We start from the raw sequence: 22703 nt of genomic DNA, 5'->3' as shown, positions 1-22703 counted from the left end.
TAAATCTCTAGTTGGGAATGGATTTCAGTTTGGTTTTTAGAAAGCATATTAATATTTTAAATTGTTGAGAAAGGGATGACTATTAATTAAAAGACATAAACTGTTTTCTGGGTCACAGAAGATGAAGATCAATACGATTCTGCCCAAAACTTCATGAAACCTTTCTTTTGCAGATAGCGAGTCATCCTGTTTACCAGAGAGACAATAAAATCCAGGAATTTGCCTGCACTTATATAATTTCAGTGGATTACAACTTCTAGTTTAGATAAATTAAGTTAAACTCTTCAGTCTAAAAGAAAAGGTCAAAGAATAACCAACACACAGTTAAACATCCATTAATTAAGAACTTTGGTAATAATTAATCAACCACTCTCTCAACTCCAGGAACTTTCTCTAATGTATGTCAGCAATTAAGGATTCCTATAACAGAAATGTTTCATTCCACACTTTTGCTGATAAAGCTGTAAAATGATCATACTTTCACTAACTGTCCCTGAATGAGATCTGCACTGAATGAACTCTTGGAAAAGGAGAAAAAGCTCATGACATTCGTACTCAAGGCAGCTAAGTCCCAGTGAGATCATGCTTCTAAATGTGCCAGGCCAAGCTTCATTTATTTCAGTTTCTCATTTTTGGCATAAAAAAAGGCAAGAAGAGTTTTTATCACTTTGCCATACTCTGCACAAGTCTCCAGACAGAGAACATGGTTTCAGAGTGAGTGGCTGATATTCCACTTAAAATCAAGGAGGGGAGCAGTGAACTTTGAGCGTGTCCAGATATGAGGATGGTGGTTGGACAGAAGCAAGAAGAGCTCTATCCTGTCATCTTTCCTCACAGATTTACTGCCAAAGGGGGAAGAACAGAGTGGTGACAAAAATCTTATTTTATGGAAACAAATGCTGTCTAAATGTTTTCATATCTGTGAGCTCTAATATCTTGTCACAGGATATTAATAATTTGTATCAAAGCGAAAAGGAATTAGCTCATATCTCACTGTTGAGGAAAAAAGCTCAGTATGTAACTCTGCCCCCTGAGGAGTTAAATTCTGGGTGGGGATTTTTTTTTAATGTAGATAAATTCTCAAATAGCCTCCCTGAATAGATTCATATCCCATAATGAGGATTAACATTCCCAAATGTTTATAAAAAGAATAAAGCATATTATATCTGTTCACAGTAGTGGAACATGCTAATTATGCTTGGAGATAACCAAAGATACTTACAGTAAAGTTGGCCAGAGTGTTGATATAAGAATAATGATATTCACTTTTAGCAAAGGGGCAGAAAGAAAAGAATTTGAAACATCAGTGGTCAGTGCAGAATAGAAATCAACAAAAATATTATTCCCAAGTGACTTTATTTTATTTTACTCACTTTTTATTCTACTAATTGACTTGCAAATAATGAAAATACATCAAAACACATTGAGAAAATTTAAAGTACATAAGGAAAACACTGAAATATTTCAGAATATCATTTGTCTACATTCAAAATGGTTGAACAATGGAACAGCGCTCCTGCCAGCTTCCCTTGCCACTGTATGTTTCCAATTCTAGCTTCCAAGGGCAGAAGGGAGTAAGGAATCCAAGGCTCACATCAGCTCAGACTCCAGCCTCTCCAGTTTGCCAATCACTTGTGGTTTCTACAATGTACGGAGTTCTCTGGCAGGATTATGACCTAACCCACCTTTCTCCCACAGACCACTGAGTAGCCTCCAAATGCCACTTTCAGTCATTACATAATGACTCAAACCAATGCAAAATCCAGTTTCTAAAGGTCAAAAAAACCCAAAAAACTTCAAGGTTTATGCTGCTGTTGAAAACTTATAGTTTACATGCTATATTTTTCCCTTAACATTTTCTCTTCTGAAACTCCCCAAAAAGCCAGGGAGATATTATTCCTCAATAATATAGTGGAGATATAGAAATCAAATGTCTACAAATGTGAGGTGCTCTAAACATCTGTAACCATGCTGAAATTCAGTGAGAAACAGTTATATGACCCCAAGTCTCCTCATACAGTGTGAGCCTTATGGGTGAAGAGGGGGGAGAAAATGGTACTTAGTGTATTTTTCTTAAATATAAATATGGCCTTAGAGTTCATGCACAAAACACCTACAAAAACTCCATTACCTCAGTCATGCAAGTTCTAATATCCTGTGCTACGTGTTGCGACATGAAGTGACTAATATATATTACATATGTATATATATGGCTTTTACTCCACCTCTCGGTAGTTGTCGCTGATGCGATCCAAACTGAGGGAATACAAGAGGTCTCTTCCTCCCACGAACAGTCGCTCTTGATACTCATCCAGCAGCATTACATGAAGTCCAAGATATCCAAACGGGCTACGAAAGACTGACGTCCTGTTTAAATCCCAGAGCTCTGAAATACAATCAGAGTGTTCGTGATAAATACCAAACAGCTTAGCTTTCATGGCTTCATTTTCATATCCTCCTAGGGAACTGGGCGAGAAGTTGTGGGACATTAAAATGCTGAACATATAACCTTTGAGTAAGAAAGAGACACGAAACACCTGGGAACAATTTTCAAACTAAGCCAGTTCTGAGGGAGGTTTGTCTCTGAGTCTTTCCATCATAATCTTTATGCCTAAAGTATGAGATAGGGAGAGATGAAAATTAGTTTTCCCCTGGACATTTTCTGAAAAGGAAAAAGAATAAATACTGCAAATGGAGAGAAAAAAAAATTATGAATTAATGGAAATTGGGAAAAAAAACCCTGGAAATTGTGTCCTTGTCTTTCAGGTATATCAAACTCCAGGTTTTCAGTGTACACACCATTTTTACCTGGGTTTGTAGTTTTAGGAGGATGGCATTGTGGGTTTTAAGCTTAGCATTGTCTTCACTCAGTTCACTGAATGTATTGCTTCTAAATTCAGTGAAAACAGTATGAAATCTCTGAAATGCATATGAATAATTTTCCAACACTGATTTTGTCAAGAAATGCACTGACCTGATATGGGAATCTGAGGTTTAGCTGTACGTGATCTAGGCTAAAGCCAGTTCCACTGAGAAAAGGAAATTCATTCTGGGTAATGTTGCCGAAACGTGGATTTAGGCCTCAGGAAGCAAGAAAGAGGCAAAACATGGGGATCTCTCTGCACTGTGCTGCAGAGCACAACCTGGTTAGCAACAGGTCAGAAAGGCTGAAAATAATTTTGTTGTTGAGAAGCCTCCAAAGGAGTCATTTGAGAGAGTACCCTCGGACTCGGTTCACAACGACAGAGCTCGGACTGGGGGAAAGCAACAATGTTCTTATCCCTGTACTGTGGCAAATTGTTTTATTTTTAAGAAATCACTTTTGGTAAAACTCATTAAATGTGCTTATCCTCACAGCTTTCCATAAGCATAATTTTTTCAACTGTTTGGTTGTGGTCCTGAAGCTGATGTTGGAAGAAGTGAGACTGTCCCTGAGCTAGAAAAGACAAATGAGCACCCATCCAGTTTGGAGCTCCTGCTCACATGCCACACCAGCAGTTATGTTCATTTGTCCATGCTGCACCTTAACAGCAACATAGAAACCACATTTGATGTTCTGTTAGCAAGAAATTTAATGTTCAAAAAGGGTATTAAAATAATCCAACAAATTGACAACATTTCTATTATTTTTAAATTATTAAGTATATGGTCTGTGTGTTTTCAGTAATAGAATAAATATGTTTTATTCCATTTACTCAGTAGGCCGAGTTCAGGTCAATAGAGGCCGAAAGTAACTAATTTCTGAAAGTTATTTCCTTAGATGATAAAATTTACATCAAAGGAGCTGTAGTAAAAATTCAGCCTCACATATGATGGCTTTCTCGAGTGATCTTCAAGCAGAAACTATTAAATAGTTGTACCTGTGTGAGACTGGCCTCACTTAACAAATGGAAAACTAAGTCACAGAGAGGAACATCATGATGAAGAGAACAAGAGACTTTTTTGTCTAAGCATTGCATACTAACCAGTGGATAGATACACATTTTTTGACAGTGATACACAGCACACAGCTGCACAGCAATGTGGAAATGGCACTTTCAAAGCTTGCTCTTGCCAAGCAAATGAGCAGATTGCTGTTTTGGAAGAACATCGCTTGTTTCTGAACAGATTAGAAATGAAATGAAAGCAGAGTTAGAAATACACTTTTGGTCCTAAATAAAGCCAGTTTTTATTTGCAAAAATATAAATCATTCAATACATATTATTTTTTAATCAGACTTGGAGTGAAAAGAATTGCATTTTAAATTCTAGTTGTATACAAGAAACAAAAGGTTACTGTGGTAGCTTCCCCTGATTTATTTTCATGTTGTCCTAAAGGCAAATTGTTCATAAATGAGACAATATTTCTTTAGATAGATCAGAGATATGACTCATGTGTTCTCATAATGATGAACAATTCTCTACCCGATCACATAAACTGATAACTTCTCGTAAAAGAGTCAGTCCTGCAAAGCACACCTGCAAATCTTATTGTCTTAAATGGAAGTTGAGAATATGAAACATCTTTCAAGACAGAACTTGTAAAAAGAGATCTTCCTAAGAGTACATCCAGCAAACTACACAGACATGGGGTTTCTGTGGGGGGTAGAGACAAGAATAGAAGTGAACTCTGCATCTGAAAGGGCTAGAAAACAGCAAGCAGGTGGGTTTGGAGAGTGATTTTGTACTGAATCACAAATGTAGCAATAGTAGGTAGATCCTTTGATAGGTAGTAGAATTTCCATACTTTGTAGGATACATGAGATATTAGGATAATGCAGCACCTCCTGAATGCCGGGAGAACGAGTGGTATATCTGGGAGACTGAAACAGTACTAGAAACTTGCCATTTCTAGGCAAGTAAATCTCACTATGGTGTGGTTTATTGTAAATGACACAGGTTCTGAAGCAGTAGAATATAATTTTTTGTTGTGCTATGCCCCTTCAGCAAAGCTGGTTGGCTTCAATGCAGCCCGGCAGGAATGCAGCTGTACTGCATCTGGACGAGCTGCTGCCTCCACACATAGCACAGCTTTCATGCTCACACAAATGCATTGCTAGCTCTTAGAATCATGGAATGGTTTGGATTGGAAGGGACCTTAAAGATATCTGGTTCCAACCCTTCTGCCACAGTTTCTCCAAGCCCAGGTTTCTCCAAGCCCTGTTCAACCTGGCCTTCAATACTTTCAGAGATGGGGCACCCGCATCTTCTCTGGACAGCATGCCATTGTCTCAACACCCTCACAATAAAAGATTTCTCACGTCTCATCTCAACTTTTCCTCTTACAGTTTAGAGCTATTACCCCTTGTTAGAACAAGGGTAATACCCTTGTGAAAAGGTCCACTCCAGCTCTCTTTTAGACCCTTTAAATACTGAAAGCTGCTATAAGATCTTCCTAAAGGTTTCTCTTCTCCAGGCTGAACAGTCCCGGCTCTCTCAGCCTGTCTTTATACTAGAGGTGCTCCAGTCCTCTGATCAGCTTTGTGGCATCCTCTGGACTTGCTCCAAACAGGCCCACATCCTTCTTATGTGGGGGACCCCAGAGCTGGGGTTTTGAGCAAATTTCCCCAAAATTTACCTTCAGTTACCTTGAAGAAGGTTATGCACACAAGGATACCTTGAGGTGTCTAAAGTTGCATTCCTGGTCCTGCTGATACTCTTTAATTAAAAAATAAATTTGTAGACAATGTCTAAACTTGAGCATAATATAGAAAGACGGTGTTCCTTGACCTAATATTAGGATTTAATGTCCATATTTATGCTGGGCATATCTAGCACACTTACAAGATCAGGTACAAGCACAATTTGCTTCAACAACCTGGCCACAGAAAATATAGTGCTACCTAAAATTTTTTAAATATTCTAATGGCTAAATCAGTCACCTGAGGAATAGCAAACATGAGGTCAATTTACTTTTCTAAATGGGTTGAAACTCAGGTTTTTCTCCTTCCATAACAAGGTCTGATCACAAGTTATTAGCTACTAGATTGGTAGGGAAGGATGGATGCTTTCTCCATTTCCTGTTGAAGCTGTGCAACAAAATATACAACTATTTAATATTTAATAAATTATACAAACTGTTCCAGCACATGGGTTAGAAACCCTCGGCTTCTCCCTCATGTGGGAGTGATTAAGGGTTTCAGTTAAGCAAAACCCTTCCTTTTACTGAGTTTCTATAGATTTCTGTGACAAAAAGAAAAAAAAAAAAAAACACAAAAAGGCAAAACAAAAACAAACAAACAAACAAAAAAACCACCTAAAAAAGTTACTTCTTCTGTAAAGATCTTGCATAAAGAAGCAAAAAGCCAGAGACACAGAGGATGAATTATTCAGGGTGAATATATTGCTAGTACTCAGCACATAGAAAAAAAAGAGAAAAGACCTTTCCTACTCTTATCTTTTGGTAAAAACAAATCTTCTGAAGTACTGATCCATAAATTTGAGACAATGTTGTATTTTGTGCTATAGTGCTTTTCCACTTTAATCTAAAGACTCAAGACCATAACTAAACCCACCCCACTGCAGCACAAACAGCATTTTACTCAACAAGGGAAAGACTACTTCAATATTTACATACTCCTATATGGCACTTCACTTTACCTCTGAAAGCTTTAAAGCAAGTCTGCACTGCTGAATTACATTTCATAAGAGAAAAAATCTTATTTCTTTCTGTTTTAAAAGCTGAGAACAATCCTGATGGTTTGCTATCTGTCTGACAGAGCTCGCTGGCAAATGTTCAGACTGGTCTTGCTTACCACACTATCTCTTATTGCAGATCTACTTTGGTGAATGTATTCATACTGTATCCTGTTTGACAAAATGGATTCTATTACACATTGATCTAACAATGTTTGTTATATTCCTAATGGGCAATTTCTTGGATATTTTAATAATCAGTATATAATTTTAATTTCTAAGATTATTTTAGAACAGTAATTTCTTCAATTAGAAAAAAGTCACTCCATTTTTATTTAATTTTTAATATAAATTATTGAGAATTTAATTATGCTTAGAAAATCAAATGTAAAAATCTCAATGCTGCTCCACAGCAACCAGACTATAGTGACATTTCATTTTTAACACATTCTCAGAATTTAAGCACATTTTGAGTCATATATAATTTTGGTCCTTGAATATAGACAAATATCACTGCAAATTTTTAATATTTTTTCTTTTTCTCAGGGAGTGACAAAGCTGCTGTTGCTCTGCTCTTCATAGCATTACATCATCACAACTGCACAAGTCTATAGCCTTTGCCCTTTTTTGCCCTCATAAATATCTTTGGCTCCCATTTTAAATTCTTCAGAAATATAGTCTCACCTCCCACACTACTTCATGCTGCAGATCATTCTTCCAGCAAAGATGTTTTCCAGATGCAGGGCACTGACAAATGAGCCCACATAAGGTGGATGTTTCAGTGCTGCTTTACAGGAAGAGTTAATGGCTGGGGTTGCCTTCTGTCCCCATCAATAATGTGAAAGGCCACTGATATAAAGCCTAGGTAATGTGAGCACCTAAATGACATCTTATGCTTCAAATTATTGTCACATTTCTGGAATACAGATACTGCAGTGGAACAAGTTTTACAAGAACTTTGTAAACCTTATGTAATTTTAATTAATTTAGCTTTTTGCTATATTGCTGACAAGTGATAACAAAATCTGCTTACATGTGATGAGAAAGAGACAGAAACAAAAATGAGTAAAAATAAAAAGAGCCATAGAGGAGAGCCTGAAGTATCTGTGACACAGTTTATGAACTACGGGTCAATCATAAGAGCAGGGAATATATGTATCTTCCGTATTAAAACACTTGTATTTTAAGGCAAATATTTATTTGAGAGTACTCTGAAGACTCATCCATCACAAGGACAAAAATATAAACTTATAAGTGGTTGAATCTTTTTTGACAAGGTTAAGACATCTAACTGGCAATATTCTATATAAAATTAGTAGGAAGCAGAAGAATTCTTCCCAGGGGAAAAAACTGGAGAGTAAAATTCACCTAAAACCCCCAATTCTGCTGAATGTGAGATTGACAATTTTCAATTTTGATTGACAGTTTTCAATTGACAATTTTCTGTGCTTACAGTCCTCAGTCAAATATAACCTTGTAAAAATAATCATAGAACCATGATAGTGATTGTTAGGTAATGGAAAGTTACATTAACTCATGTCAAACAGCAAGGAACTGAACTGGTTGGGAAGTAGAAAAGGGAACAGTATTAACTAGCCAGAGGTGGCCAAAGTAAATCCTCCTGCATGAGATTTGGTAGCAAAATCTGAGCTAAGAACTGTAATAGCAGAATTAATTACAAATAGTAAACTAACTAAAAAATCCAGGGTAGTAGTAATGCTGAAAGATACCACTATAATTTTAAAACACTGTTCTTAAGATACTTTAGTGTTTTATTGGGAGAAGATGAATCAGCAGGAGATAGGTTTAAAAGTCTGAGGGGGACTGAAGTATGAGCTTTCACTGCTTGAGGTTTTATCTATGTGGCTTCCAGACAGATGCCTCAGAAACTTGGCAGAGCAGGAGACAGAAAGCAAACTCTAGCAACAACAAGCAAAAACCCATTAGTCCATAACTACTTTCATATGATTCAACCTCTGCTCTTAACAGCAGGTGAGTTTGGCTGTCAAGCTTTATTTGGGGAATGTAATTGGCTTCATGAAGGGAGCTGGTGCAGCAAAGCCCATGAATAATTTTGCTTATTTGGTTCTCTTCTTCTGAGTGTTCTGGATTTAGTGATGAAGTTTAAATTATAGTCAAAACTTCAAACAAAATCTTTCCCTGCAGTCTGTGGAAATTACAGAGGCAAAAGTTTTTGAAATTAAAAGGTACAGTTTGGGGAGACAAGAATAGTTTCAATCTGTACACAAGACAAAACATTCTTCTGGCTTGTTTTTCCCCTCTAAGAATATTGGAAAAACCTAAAACTGGAACATATAATAAATCTTGGGAAATATTTTTGTTTCTTCTAATTCTTCATCAATATTATAAATTTCTTTCTGAATGGTAGACTGTATGATAGCTTCAGAAATGTGTTTTTCTATTAAAACATTACAGCAGAAATATAAATTGGAAATTTTTTACTCTGCAATTACTCCAGTCTATGGAAGACACAAGCATCCAGGAAATAGTCTTTGTGAACATTATGTACTCATCCAATATACCTCTAAGAAAATAAGCACAAAAAGAAAGGTCCTTTTAAAATTATACTCACAGAAGATGTTTTACATTATGTTTAATATCTTAATAGTGTTAACGAGTGAAATAATCGATTTATAAAACTTGAGTTTTAGAAGGTACATATGGTTCAAATAATCAGAGACCTCTGCTGATGAAACACAGACAGTCCAGTCTCTTGAGAACCTGATTTATTAAGGTGTACCACTTACTACATGGTTATTACCACACCAGTATGGGAAGAAGAGAATTCTTCCTATGGAGAGATCCTGTGTTTTGACAGAAAGAGAATCTGGTGCCTTCATTTAAAATGAAGATGCCAAGAGTCAGGGGTTTATGCTATTCAAAATGACTGTTAAATTGAATTTTCCCTGTAAAAGATGGATTAAAAGGAGCTATCTCATGTGATTTTCAGCAGCATATGCTCTCGGGCAGGATGGCATGTGATTGACAGTGTATGTAAGGCTATCTGGAGTCATCAACAGGAAAAAAAAACAGAATTGAGAAGAAAGGAGGCATTGTAAGAAAAGCAAAAGGCAGAGGGAAAATTGAAATGGAAATAACTAAAAAGATGAAAGGAAATTTTCAAGGTATTTTTTTCCTGTGAAATAAATTTCTCACAGCACATCAGAGTTTGAGACAATATCCACAGGTGAGTTTAGAAAGACTCATTACAGCTCACACACTGAAATAAACTGAATTTTCCCTGAGCATAGAAACTCTGTAAACAGCAGTGAATAGACTTCTCTAGAAATGAACACTTTGTTAGATTAAAGGTTGTTCTTTTAATTGACCAGAATATCTTCTCTGGAAAGATTTAACTCAAAGAAAGGAAATGTATTCAGCTGCTATATCAGTGTCTTTGGAAGGCCTACTTCATGTGAGTTCACTGGCACTAATATATCCATGGTTTGACCCTGCTTTTCCTGATACATCTCAAATACTTTTAAATACTAATGAAAACGAAATACATCAAAGGTCTTTTTGTTGCTTTTATTTTAATTATGGTTTTGGGGTGTTTTCTTTATTATGACACAGAGCTTTATGAAAGAATTCAAGCTCTTATATTGCAGGGTTGGATATGTCATATTCAGCTTTTGTTTTGTTCAAAGTGTCTAGTTTAAGGTATTTATCCAGCTGTCTTTTTTTATCAGAACAAAAGAAAAAGATATTCCCAAATGGCATTTTAAAATTCCTTTATAAGAGCATTCAAACAAATATAACCTGAAAGCAGTAATTTCTATAATCCAAATTTTAAGAATGTAATCTAAGTTGTAGATACATAATGAACTTGAAATGGAGTGGATGAATTCCACTCCAAAATGCATTCTATAAATAAACCAAGGTTTAATTTTATCAATGTTTGCAATATTAATCACTGCAGTGATGAGCAACACATAGAAATATCTATCTTCGTTGTCTCTCTGCTTCTCCCCCAGTATACCTACCTATCTGCAACATTCTGGTTAAGTAAATGCCTAGGAAGAGAGAGACAGAAAAAAGCTTTATTTGAATAGCTTAGGGCATATTTGAAACCCTTCAGAATCAGTAATGCTTTGCAAATATTAACAGTCAAAACTTTCTTCAGCCATTTGACTTTGAGCTGGTAGAACTCAACACAGTTGATCTTAATGTCCACCCATCCTCCCTTTCCTTCTTCCCCCCGACACTGTTCATTTATTTCTGATGGATTTTGCAAGACAAAAATGATAGTGCTTGTTTAGAAGTTTATTGTACATTTGATTATCCAATGGAGTCATACAATAGACTGTACTGAATTTCAGCTGTTGTTTGTGCTCCTAAGCCTTTCAGGTTCTTTTAGAAAAAATCTCAATTATAACAAGAGCCCCTCTTACAGTGAAGAGAATTCTACAATAGAACAGAGAAACAGTCTTCTGAAATTACAAGTAACATCTCTATATCCTCACTTGACCCAAGGTTAATCATAAAAAAACTCCCACAATCTTCTCCCGCTTCAAAATGGAACATTGTCTCAGTATGCCTCTGTCCTGAATCATTTTGCACAGGATATAAAACCACTACACACTTATGGGTGTTCCTTCATTTGTTCTTTCTTCACTGTAATTTAGAAATTCACCTTCATCTTCATTCTTGGTTTTACACTGGGGCTTAATTTCAGATGTTTTGGGCTCAATCTGTCTTTTCTACTTATAGCTGGCCTTACAGAATCTAGAACATGAGATAATTTCATTAATGTCCTTTATTTCTCACCAGGGCTATTGATGTTTAGAATTACAGACATACTATGAAAATGAAGGATTTTAATATCTGATTCACTTTTATATACTGAAGCATTGTGCAGAAGTTTATAGAGATCTAGGGATTAAATCATAGATACAGAGAGAGTTTTGTGTTGGAAAGAACCTTCAAAGATCATCTACCACAACCCCTTGCCAGAACCAGGGACTGTCACTGCTTCCACCAGCTTGGTGACACCCACAAACTTGCTGAGGGTGGTCTCAATGCCACAGTTTATATTGCTAAAGATATAAATAGTACCAGTTCCAGTACATCTATTGTCCTCATTAATAGATTTTGTACTGCTCAGAGCTGAAAAAACACACAGCCCTGGACAACTGTTTTCTCCAGTAATTTCCAATCAAACTGAAGGCACAGCCAAAACAAAATTTTTAAAAATGAAACCAAAATTTAAAAAAATTCTGTCAAGAAGACAGGGTAAATGAGAAAATAATAATTTCAATGTTCACAAAATACTCCAGGGTTTGAATTTACAGTGCAAATCTACATGATTTCCACTGATCACTCAGCAGATCTGCATAAAACTGCTGGACAGTTCATATTCTGAATGCAAGAACAATGGGTGACCCACAGTCCTGAAAATTTACCCTCAGAAAAAAAGGGAGCAGAACACACAAGAGGTATTGGAATTAGGAGAGAACATTTTTCAGATTCTGAAAGGATTATTAAAGATTTTGGAAAAAGTTTCCATTTCAAGCTGCAATAAAAACTTCAAATACAGAGCATTTTCAAACATCAAAAAATCCAGTTATTTTCCCATGGATGGAATTATTTTGATAATTTTACATGTTTTATTTTGATTAATGCAGTCCTCTGTTTTTATAGTAACTCAAGTAACATTTCAAAATTACATGTTTATAAAAAAAATTAGAAGTTTTAATTTAAAACATGCAAATATCCCTTTTTTGCCAAAATATTAATAAATGGAAAAAGAATTAAATATCTGTTATAATTTCATAATGCTTCACAGAGGAAACTTAAACCAAAATCCAAAACCAAAACTAGAATCTGTACCGCTAGCAAAGAACTTCTGCATCCCTTTAAAGTACCTATTATTATGCCTTCTCTAAGAAGATGTATCTTTAAAGAAATTTAGCCATCTCCAAAAGCAATAGAACTTATGAAGAAACTGTAATGGACTTTTCATAGTAGTGTGTAGAGATTGAAAAATGTAGAGAAAAATTAATATAGAAGACAAAATCCCGAATCCTTTTACAAAATTACAAGACAATTGCTAAATACCAACTTTTGAGATATGGTGGTTACATCCAAAATAACTGTCAATATAAATATGAAAAATGTGAAGATATTATATTAGAACTGTAGATCCCAAGTGCTATATACTTATTCTGACAGCAACATTTTTTCTTAGAATAGAATAGAAACAGAGATTTATATTCTGCATATTATTTACAGGTGTGGGACTATCTGAGGACAAATTAATTTTTTAATACCTGCTGCATATTGCATTAGTATTTATACATCAGAATACAATTCTCTATGCCTGGCACTAGGGAAAACATGTAAAAAGAACTTATTGAACTGTATGAAATAACCTGTCACAGAATAACATATTTATCAAATTGTCAGAACTAAGCACACTTAGGAATGAATAGGTCCAAAACATATATTATTTAACTGAGAGCTATTTAACTGTTTATATTATATTTCATAAATAATTTAGAGGAAGATGTTACACTTAAGTAGTTCTGCCACTTATTATGTAAGCTAACCTAAAGTTCAAGGGAATTTTCTCTGTTTAAGAATTAAAGAATTGGCTCATATCCTTGTAGGATACTATAAAATAGTGTTTGATCTGAAGACAGGGACATTTCTTTAAAAAGAAGAAGAAAAAGAAGGCAATATATCAGAAAATACTCATACATGTAAATGAAAATACAATGTATCTGGTTTATTTCTGCCAACATTATTCACATAAATATCTATACACACTGTTTATGATTTCAACAGGCTCTCTTGCAGAAGCATGTATTTCTCAATATAAATATCTCATCTAGCAGCCACTGAGAGACCACACAGGCCATCATGTGTGTTGTATGCATATCACAGGAAAGCCCCAAAAAAATTGGTTTTCATTGCATGTTTTTCAATCTTATTCACTGATCCAAATTTAGTGTATGATAAGTATCAAACATTCCCTACCCATTTTCCACTGTTGGAAGGAATGGACGATAAAGTTGTTAAACCTCAGCACCATAATATATATTTGTTTTTGTAAAAAAGAAAGGGAAAAGTAAACAGAAAATACCGCAAGGACAAGACAAGGCATTGTGGTGGGTAATTTAGCAATAAGGATACAAATAATGTAAAAGTCAAATCTATTAGTTTTAGAATACTCTGCAAAGGCAAGTGGTGGAACTGATAGTAGATTAGTCAATTAAAAAAAGATAGGAGGAAACATCTGACAATCTGTTTTAGTTAGTAGCCACATACTAGTGGGGATCAGATTGGCTATCTTCCAGGGTATTTCCCCATCTTCATTTTTCATAATATAATCTACACTAAAGAACAAAGTTTTCTACTAGCACAGGATGTTGATACCAGATCAGTAGTTGGATGTGTCATATTTGCAAGTAAAATATTTCTATGCAACAGTAAAATTTAAAAAAGAGTATTTACATTCATCTCCTCAGAAAATATTCATACAAGGAAAATATTCTGTGACCCATAGAATGTGTGTTTTTGTGCATGTGTGCATATACAAAATGTTATTTCACATGAAGCTCTCATTTTTTAAGAAAGCATTGCTCAGCATCTGAAAGCATTCTAATAAAGGTACAAAAAATGATAGTTATAATGAGAATCTATATTTCCAAAAGCAACCTTGGCTTTTTCTTTTTCCTGTTTCAACTTACTTCTGTTTAGATGTTTTTTGAGGTTTTTTTTCACCTTTTGAAGTTAGTCTCAGAGATACCAGTACAAAAATAAAGCTCTACTCTAAAATTTGTTAAAGCACTTATTTATACCTACACATCCCTGTGCATGTCTAGCCTGGTGCTGCTCTTAATGCCATTTGGCAGTAACGATTTTTTCTGTTGTTATCGGTTTTTTTGTCTATGCCCATCATCATTATCCAAATAGCTTTAAAAATGCTAAACAGCTATTGGACACAATCACTTTTTTTTCCCTGTAGAATTTAGCATTTGGGTGATTCTCAGGACAGACACTCAGTGGAATTTGCGCTGCTCTCTTTGTTGCTCTATTTAGAAGGTTTACAGAGATCAGAAGACAGGTCCTTTAAAAGGATTTATTGTCACTGTGTATCTGTTGGTGGTTTACTGATAAGGATTTACATGTCCTGCTCTAGGAAAGCAGCAGTATGGATGCTGTCTGTGTTGAAAAGTGGAGCTGTGGTGTTTACACAAACGCCTTGACTTTGTCAAGGCAGCTGTGCCTTCCACAAAGTCAGCTGCCCCTGTTCTTGCATTTATACCAAAAATATAAGCATCAGCACCTTAACACAAATTAAATGTCTTGAAATGCTATCCTCTGCTTCAAGTAAATTGTACTAAAAACATCTAAGGAATCCCTTCACATTAAATATTTACCTCCTTTTCACATTCTTTTGTCAGAGAGCTTTAAATGAAAAATCCAAGTAGGGCAAGTCTACAGAATATTAATGTAAATAGTCAGAAATTCTATTGCACAAGAGTTCTACGAGATTTGGATTCATTTTTTTTCAATACAACCCAGTTTGGGCTTTTGGTCACAGAACACAAAACACTAGATTTCACATCAAGCTGCAAACTCTATGAAGATGCAGGTAATTTTTCTTGACCAATGAGTCGTTTTGGGGGAGAAAAATAAAAAAAAAAGAAATATAAATATATGTGTGTAGCAAATCATGCAATGGATGGACTCAATATAGGTAATGATTCAATTTCAAATGTGTTCTAGTGTCTCCAGGCAAAGGATCATAGCAGCCAAAGAAGATGGAGTGACCACTGTGCAAAAAGACAGCACTGTAAATTGCTCAATGACATTTCACTTATTCGTACCTGTGTAGAATCTTGTCCTTGATGCACCCTATTGCTGTTTCTGAATTATTTATGTAGTCTGCTCATCTAAATTACAGAAGGAATTGTCCGGTGTTAGGAACAAGAAGATATGATGCGTACTACATAAATCCAAAATACATTTGACTTATAAAACAATTTTAAGCTGCATTTAAAAATGTGCACCCAAGTAATGTTTGCAGCCCCTTCTTTTATGACTGCAGTGAGCTGTAATAGTATTCCACAAACAGTGTAATTTTCAGATCAGATGGTGCACTTCCTTGTATTTAGGCTAAAGATTGCGCATGCAGTCTCCACAGAATTTGGCCTCTTCTTACACATTAATCTTGTGTAATAAGTGACTGAAGCCTTCAAAATGTATTAACACAGGTGGACCTTTGGTGCTTATTTGCAGCCCTGTGGAATAAGTGTGCTTCAGGCTGTTTGCACAGGTCCAGTAGCAGGGTTAGAGCTCGGGAGTGATAAGGTTACCTAAACTGTAGCACAACTAAAGAAAGTCCAGCCATCCAAGAAAATCAAGGTTGATTTCTACATGTCACATTTAAAAACTAAATATGTGTATTGCCTGAGGAATGCATTTGAGACAGCCAAGCCTGGTAGGAAAGAATGTTTTCAGAGCACTGTTTCAACAGGAGTATTTCTACTGGGAATAAATAAACTGCTGAATGTGCCTCATTTTTTAATGTTCCACAGATGTAAACTGTATTTGATTCTATTGTCTATATTTAATTTAATGCTTGGAATGTTGCAGCAATATACAGTAACTGATATGCCCTTTGATTGAGAAACAGCTATACCAAAAAAGTTTATGTTATTTTCCTGCTCTATAGAACCTTCTTATTATAAAGAAAAGGTTCCTTTTAGCACGCATTTCTATTATCCAATCTTTATTAGAAATGACATACAGAACTGAGAGCATGACAATGCCTGCTTTATGTCTTATTAATTGGAAAGCTCTTCTGTTCAAGTTGAATGGGATTTTTCTTTGTGCTGTTAACTGTGAACAGTATCTCAAAATAGCGGTTCAGTAAAAGGATTGGCTGATTAGCACCATCATTGGTACTGTGAAATTCTTTCTGTGGAAAGTTTTCCTCCAATTGTTTTTTACATATCTTTATCCCCATTCTTATTAAACACCTCTAATTTAATATACAACTTAGTATTCCATACAAGAAAGATTTAAAGGAATGAAGAAATAATCAAAAGTATTTTTCACTTTGAAGATTTTCTAGTCAGAGAATTAACAAATATTTATATTAAATGCATGGCACTACGTTGTGAATCAGAGTATAATAGAATATTAATGTTTTACTCCATATTATTTCAACTCTTTTCTAATAGATATATTTTAGAAAAATAGTTTATATTGACATGTAAGTACTTTGGTTTCTTTTCCAATCACAATATTTCTGTTGTTTCAAAGCTGTTCTTTAGATGACAGGCAGACACATGGAATCTACATTTTAACTTTTAGAAGGGTATATTTATAATGCAAAAGTTCTTAAAATAAAAAGTGCCTTTAAACATTTTTAACTGGTTTTTTAATATATATATATTTATAATGACAGCCTAGTCACAGTGTGTTGAGACACCTGAAGGATATCTTAATTTTTCCATAAAACTAGACCTTGACTATCTAGTTCTTAGTTACACAGTGTATTAGATTTTGTTCTCATGGATTAATTTTGACATAAGCAACAGACCTTCTAAAATTATAATTATATATGTGCAAAGTTTGTTTCTGATAGAAGGAACTTGTATATGAAGCTGCATACATCTGCAGACTGGTTAAAAGAAAATGCATTTAAGCGTTGGTTCCATGATTGATAGATAGTGTGAATAGTGGGGCTTAAATTTTTGTCCTGTTTATCACTTTTTAAAACGGTAGAAAGGTGAACAACTCATCTACACACATCACATGGTTTTTAGCACAAATCAGCTAATAGGAAATCCATGTCAAGGTCTAGGATTTGTATCAGTTTAATGCTGCAATAATATATTATAAAGAAGGTGGTGCTAGAGTGCTTATTTGCTCATGCATAAAAATCCATAGAAATAGTGTACCAATCATTTATTAGCACTATAAAATAATCTACTTCCTTTTGAAGAATTAGAGATTGTTGAAGGCTGAATCACTTGCTGATAAGGATACCTTCCAAATATAAATATTTGCATTCCTTGGGGGATAGTCTTCTCCAGAGGAACGAGGAGCACTTTGCTTTGGCTTTGTGCCTAACTACACACCTTTAATGTGTGACAATCTCAAAACTCTTGTACAGCACATTGTACCTGGAGGTTAAGTGTAGTATCTTAAGGGGAGACCAATTTCAATTGAAAATGCAATAATGGCATTAAAATACGCACTGCCAGAGTCTCAGGCTCTTTGCTGTTTCTGACAGTAGGATCTTATTGAGGTTTGTTTGGTTCTGTGTGCTCAGGGAATGATATAGTTGCTAAAGGTGTGGACAGTGGCTACTCAGCTGCATTTCAGAGAAGTTAAAAACCCAGCAATTTAAAATTGTCATTCACATTATGGCACCTCAGCCTGCCTTTGGGAGAGTGTCAGGTTTTACTTTCAGACTACTGAGAATCTCCAGTCCTTTGCTGGGTTACGTGAAGAAAGAGCATGAAAAACCCAAGAGATATATTTGGTAATCTTTATTTATGACAAATTAAATAGCAAAAATATGTTTAAATGAACAGAAGAAGCATTGCCTTGAAAATCAATTAATTATAAAGCAACAATAGGATTGCTGTGCTCAGTAATTACACAGGCCCACACTGTGCTCAGCACAGAAGAATCTGACATTTAGACTTCGTGAGCTAACAAACTCTGAAAATTATTCCAGCTTATTTAAAAGTGTATCTTGGAAATGGAAACTGATCCTACAGTTAGCAGGTTACTTGCCCGGTATTTTATTCACCTCTAAGTTCAAAAGATATAAGCCTCTGAATTTCAAGGCAGGGACAGGCAACTTTCCTTTGAAAAAGAAAGGGGAATAAGGCAAGAAGAAGACTGAGCAAAACTTTTTATGTCTAAAAAAGAACCAACTACTTACTGAGAAAGCATCAATTACTAGTGCTGTGAGCAATTATTGCTATTACTAATGAGCACCCTCACTTAGAGATATGGTGACATCTTTTAAGAGACAGATTTGGGGGCAGATTTTTAATAAGCTCTCCTTATACTTACAAATACTTTGCTGTTCCCTCACCACACAGAAGGGTTTAATGTCTTTTCTCACGAAACTTAAAACTAAGTTAATCTTCTTACTCTTTCTGTAAAGATCTCTTCCTCTGAACTACTTGGTAAGCAGTACTAATTTTTTCAATAAAGTTTTATAACAGATTTTGAAAAACTCTTAGGCCTTCCTCTTTCACTGTACCCAACACAGCAGATTCAGTGTTTCAGTGCCCATGTGGAGAGAAAAGATCAGGGGTGTTCCTCAAGGTCTGGAACTGGGACTGGCAGGGTTTTACACATTTACCAGCAACATGGCCAGGACCTTGACAGGCTTGAGAAGTGGGACTGTACAAATGTCACCAAGTTTAACAAGGCCAAGTGAAGGTGTTAGACATGGGTCAGGCAATATCTAGCACAAGAACAAGGTGAGTGGAGAATGGATTGAGAGCAGCCCTGGGAAGAAGGACTTGGAGAATTTGGTGCATGCAAATCTTGCCATGACCGGACAATGTGGGCTCACATACCAGAAAACCACCTCTATCCTGGGCTGCATCCAAAGCAGCACAGGCAGCAGGCTGAGGGGGTGATGCTGCCACTTTACTGCACCCTCATGAGACTCCACCTGCAGTGCTGCATCCAGCCCTGGGGTCCCAAACATAAGAATATGGACATGTTGGAGCAAGTCCAGAGGAACCCGTGAAGATGGTCAGAGGACTGGAGCATCTCTCCTTGGAGAGATGAAATGAAATAATGGTTTAAGATGACCATTTTTATTCTGCTTAAGTGGATATTTACTGTACTTGAACTGATTTCTTTTCTTTTTTTTTTTCTGGCCTATACTCAAGCCACATTCTCTATCACTGGACACTGAGGTTGTTTGTCAAATACAAGTACAGGATTCCACCACTGCTGATATTTGTCATTATGTATTGTTTTCCCTGAATGAACACTATTAGTGCTTGCACGTCAACTCAAATTCAAATTGTTTTCATTACATGTGAGATAGAAAATATCCCAGCAATGTCTTTTTCTGTTCAAATACCTTGCTAGCATTACACTCCATGTAAGCTGTAGAATGAAAAATAGTTTTGCCAAGAGAGATGAAAACTGAGTGTGTGGTGAAGAAACCAAATATTATGGCAAGAGTGTTTAGTGGAAACACTCTCTGGAAAGCCAAGTCTTTTTGGTGGGTAAGTGACAAAAAAGATGACTAACTGGAAGGATGATAAATCCCCTTTTGTACAAAAATGTAAGAAAAAATTCTTGTAAAAGAAGCAATTATCTGCAAAAGTCAAGTGGGAGATACTATGAATGCACAGATGAATCAAACTAGGCTATATCCCATTAATCATATATCTTGAAGTGTTATAAAAAGAGCTTTACGACTTTTTTATGCACTGTTGATGAACTTTATGTATTTTTGTGAAGTAGCCAAACTGTCAGCTTGACAAATGTTTTCACGTGATGAAAAACCTCAAGGCAGTGTTATTTCTCTCGCGTGCTGATGACTGCAGGAAAGTATAGCATAAAAAAATTTCAGTGTCTGGTCTCAAGGATGACTTTGATTGTCTTGGCAATAAATTTTATGATATTTAACAAGAATTTATGGGGGAAAGTCACTCTGAATAGTGTCTTCCCTAGTCTTCATTCCATTCAATTTTGAAATTTAAATGAATTAAACCAAGAGATGGAATTCAGAGACTGAATTAAAATGTATTTGTACTGCAAAGTGAACAACAGTGTATTAGCAGATTTATGAATACAACAAATGAATTTTAGTTCATAGTTGTCAGCATTATCTAAATTGCATTCAGCCACTTTTATCCTCATATAAGATACCAAATAACATCAACACCAAAGAGCTGCAGCTGATGCAACTACAACACAACCTGGAGAGGTGTGAAACTGTAACCACCTCTTCTTTTGAAAAGTAACAATTCTTTAATAGGCCCTGCTAGTGTGAAAGAATATGGTTTTCCTGGCAGCAGAAGTATTACTAAATAGAACCATTTTATGTCTCAGAGGCCACATGGCATACACCCATAAAGCTAAAATGTTCCACTGTCTGCAACTCCAAGCAACATAACATCATCCAACCCCCCTATGCAGAATAGCCCTTGTATTGTTTCCTGAACGATGCCCAAATATTATCTGGAAGAGTACTGTTTTTTAAAGTTGCCAAGAAGAACATCAAAAATTTAAATACTAGGAATTATCACATGTCAATGCTTCAGTGGTGCTTGTGCTCTGGATTTACCTTGTAAAATGATACATAATCTTTTCTAAATTGACTCTGATCAGTTTGTTTCCATTTGGGTAATTTTTTGTTCTATGGCATGTCTATTCTGTTCCAAAATGTATTAATTAATATTTAACTGATATATTAGAGCAGAGTTGGGAGAACTGAGAAGAATTTCTGTTGTACCAGACATCTCATATGTATACAATAAAGGCCCAGTCCCTTGCCTTTGAGTTAGGAAAAACAGTAGGGAAATAGTCACATGCTACCTCATAGCCAAGGAGCAATAATGAGAATAAGTCATGTCACCACAATAATGCTAATGAGCAGTGGTAACTTCAGTTACCCTCAATAACAGCTTAAGAAAAGCATATCTGTAATCTGTTAATTAAAATCTAGTTAAGAAGCTGCTTTGACTTACTTACATTTACAGCATAGCTCAATATTAATAATCTAAGAAGCATTTGAGTATGGAATGCAAAATTAAGACATAAGAAATGAATTCAAGAATTTCAAATTTCATTTGAAATAATCCAAATGTCATTATAGGGATATATGCAGCCCCCAGGGAACGTGTACCCCAGGAAAGGTCCTAGGATCTAACACAGCAATCTATTTCATAGGGATGATACATGAAATAATTGCTTCAAATTATGGAAATTGTAATCACATTGAAGACAGTGACAGGTCACTTTTCCCCAGCAAGGTCTTCTCATCAGATAAACACATGTTCTACAGTAGATATATATTGATAAATCATATTATATTGTGCTTAGGCACAAACTCTGCTCTCTAGGGAAAACAGTGAAGTTGTATGAACAATGCTATTTTTTATGAGTAACTTAGCAACTGCAACTTGTTCTAGTGCCAAGAACACAATCTAAGGGTTGTAGTCAGAATTTTGCTTCAATTCTTTTTCTTTCTATCATCAGAGCCTCCACAACCAGAACTGTAAGGATTATGTACTCCTGATATGGGGATTCCTTCTTAGAGTAAAGCTTCAGCTATGCTACTCAGCATAGGCAGGGAGTTGTCTGCCATGTTTCCTTAAGAAGTAATCTACAAATTATTGCTATGATTATAAATATACTTTTTAGAATTTCACTCTTTTCTCTTTTTAGTATATATATATGAATACAATCTATGTTATAAACCATGATAGTATAACTCTGCCAGCTTCTTACTCAAGTAAAGCATGAAAGAGTTTCATTTTCATATGCCTCTACTAACCTTTGGCTTCTCACTTCAACTATGTGATAAATCACCATCCTGTGATGAAAAGCCAGCTTTTCTCATTTAAGAGATGAATAATAAGCTTGAGTGCACTACGGGATCAACCTTCCTGAGCCAATATTTCCTCACTCACATTTTGCTGTAGGCACAGTGCTACATTTTCCGCTCTATAATGCAGACATGCTGAATTGCATAATCCAAAATTAAACAATCTAAACTAAAAAACCACATCAAAGTAAAACAAAGGAGGGAGTTATTTAGCTCCACAATAAGATTACAGATATGTTTTCCACTGCCTCAAGTCCACTTAGATAATTATTTAGCAATATTTTTCTGATTCTGAAAAGAGAATGCAAAATTAATTCTAAATTATTGTGTTTGCTAATATTGACTTGCAATTTTCTGCTGACCCTGGCAAAAATCTGATGCCTCTGGAATAATTTTAATACTGACCAGGTCACATGGTACAAGTGTTGCCCCACCTAGAGTCTTCTGATATATAATACATGTACAAGAATGAAAATGGATTGCTATTATCATTCATGAATAAGTATGTCAA

The 22703-nt window shown here is 35.4% G+C and overlaps 1 protein-coding gene across 2 annotated transcripts in view; it reads right to left on the bottom strand.

Moving 5' to 3' along the window:
• The window catches only part of SEMA3E (semaphorin 3E), a 130653-nt gene that overhangs the window by 60226 nt on the left and 47724 nt on the right, over positions 1-22703 (bottom strand). For both annotated transcript variants that reach the window (XM_064421863.1, XM_064421864.1), the window contains exon 3: positions 2226-2386. In XM_064421863.1, coding sequence (XP_064277933.1) covers positions 2226-2386 — 161 coding nt within the window. The remainder of the gene's footprint in view (positions 1-2225; positions 2387-22703) is intronic.

The sequence above is a fragment of the Passer domesticus genome, chromosome 5 (assembly GCF_036417665.1).
Source record: "Passer domesticus isolate bPasDom1 chromosome 5, bPasDom1.hap1, whole genome shotgun sequence".
Lineage (NCBI taxonomy): Eukaryota > Metazoa > Chordata > Aves > Passeriformes > Passeridae > Passer > Passer domesticus.
Note: the sequence above shows the minus strand (reverse complement) of the source record. Positions and strands in the feature narration are given on the sequence as shown.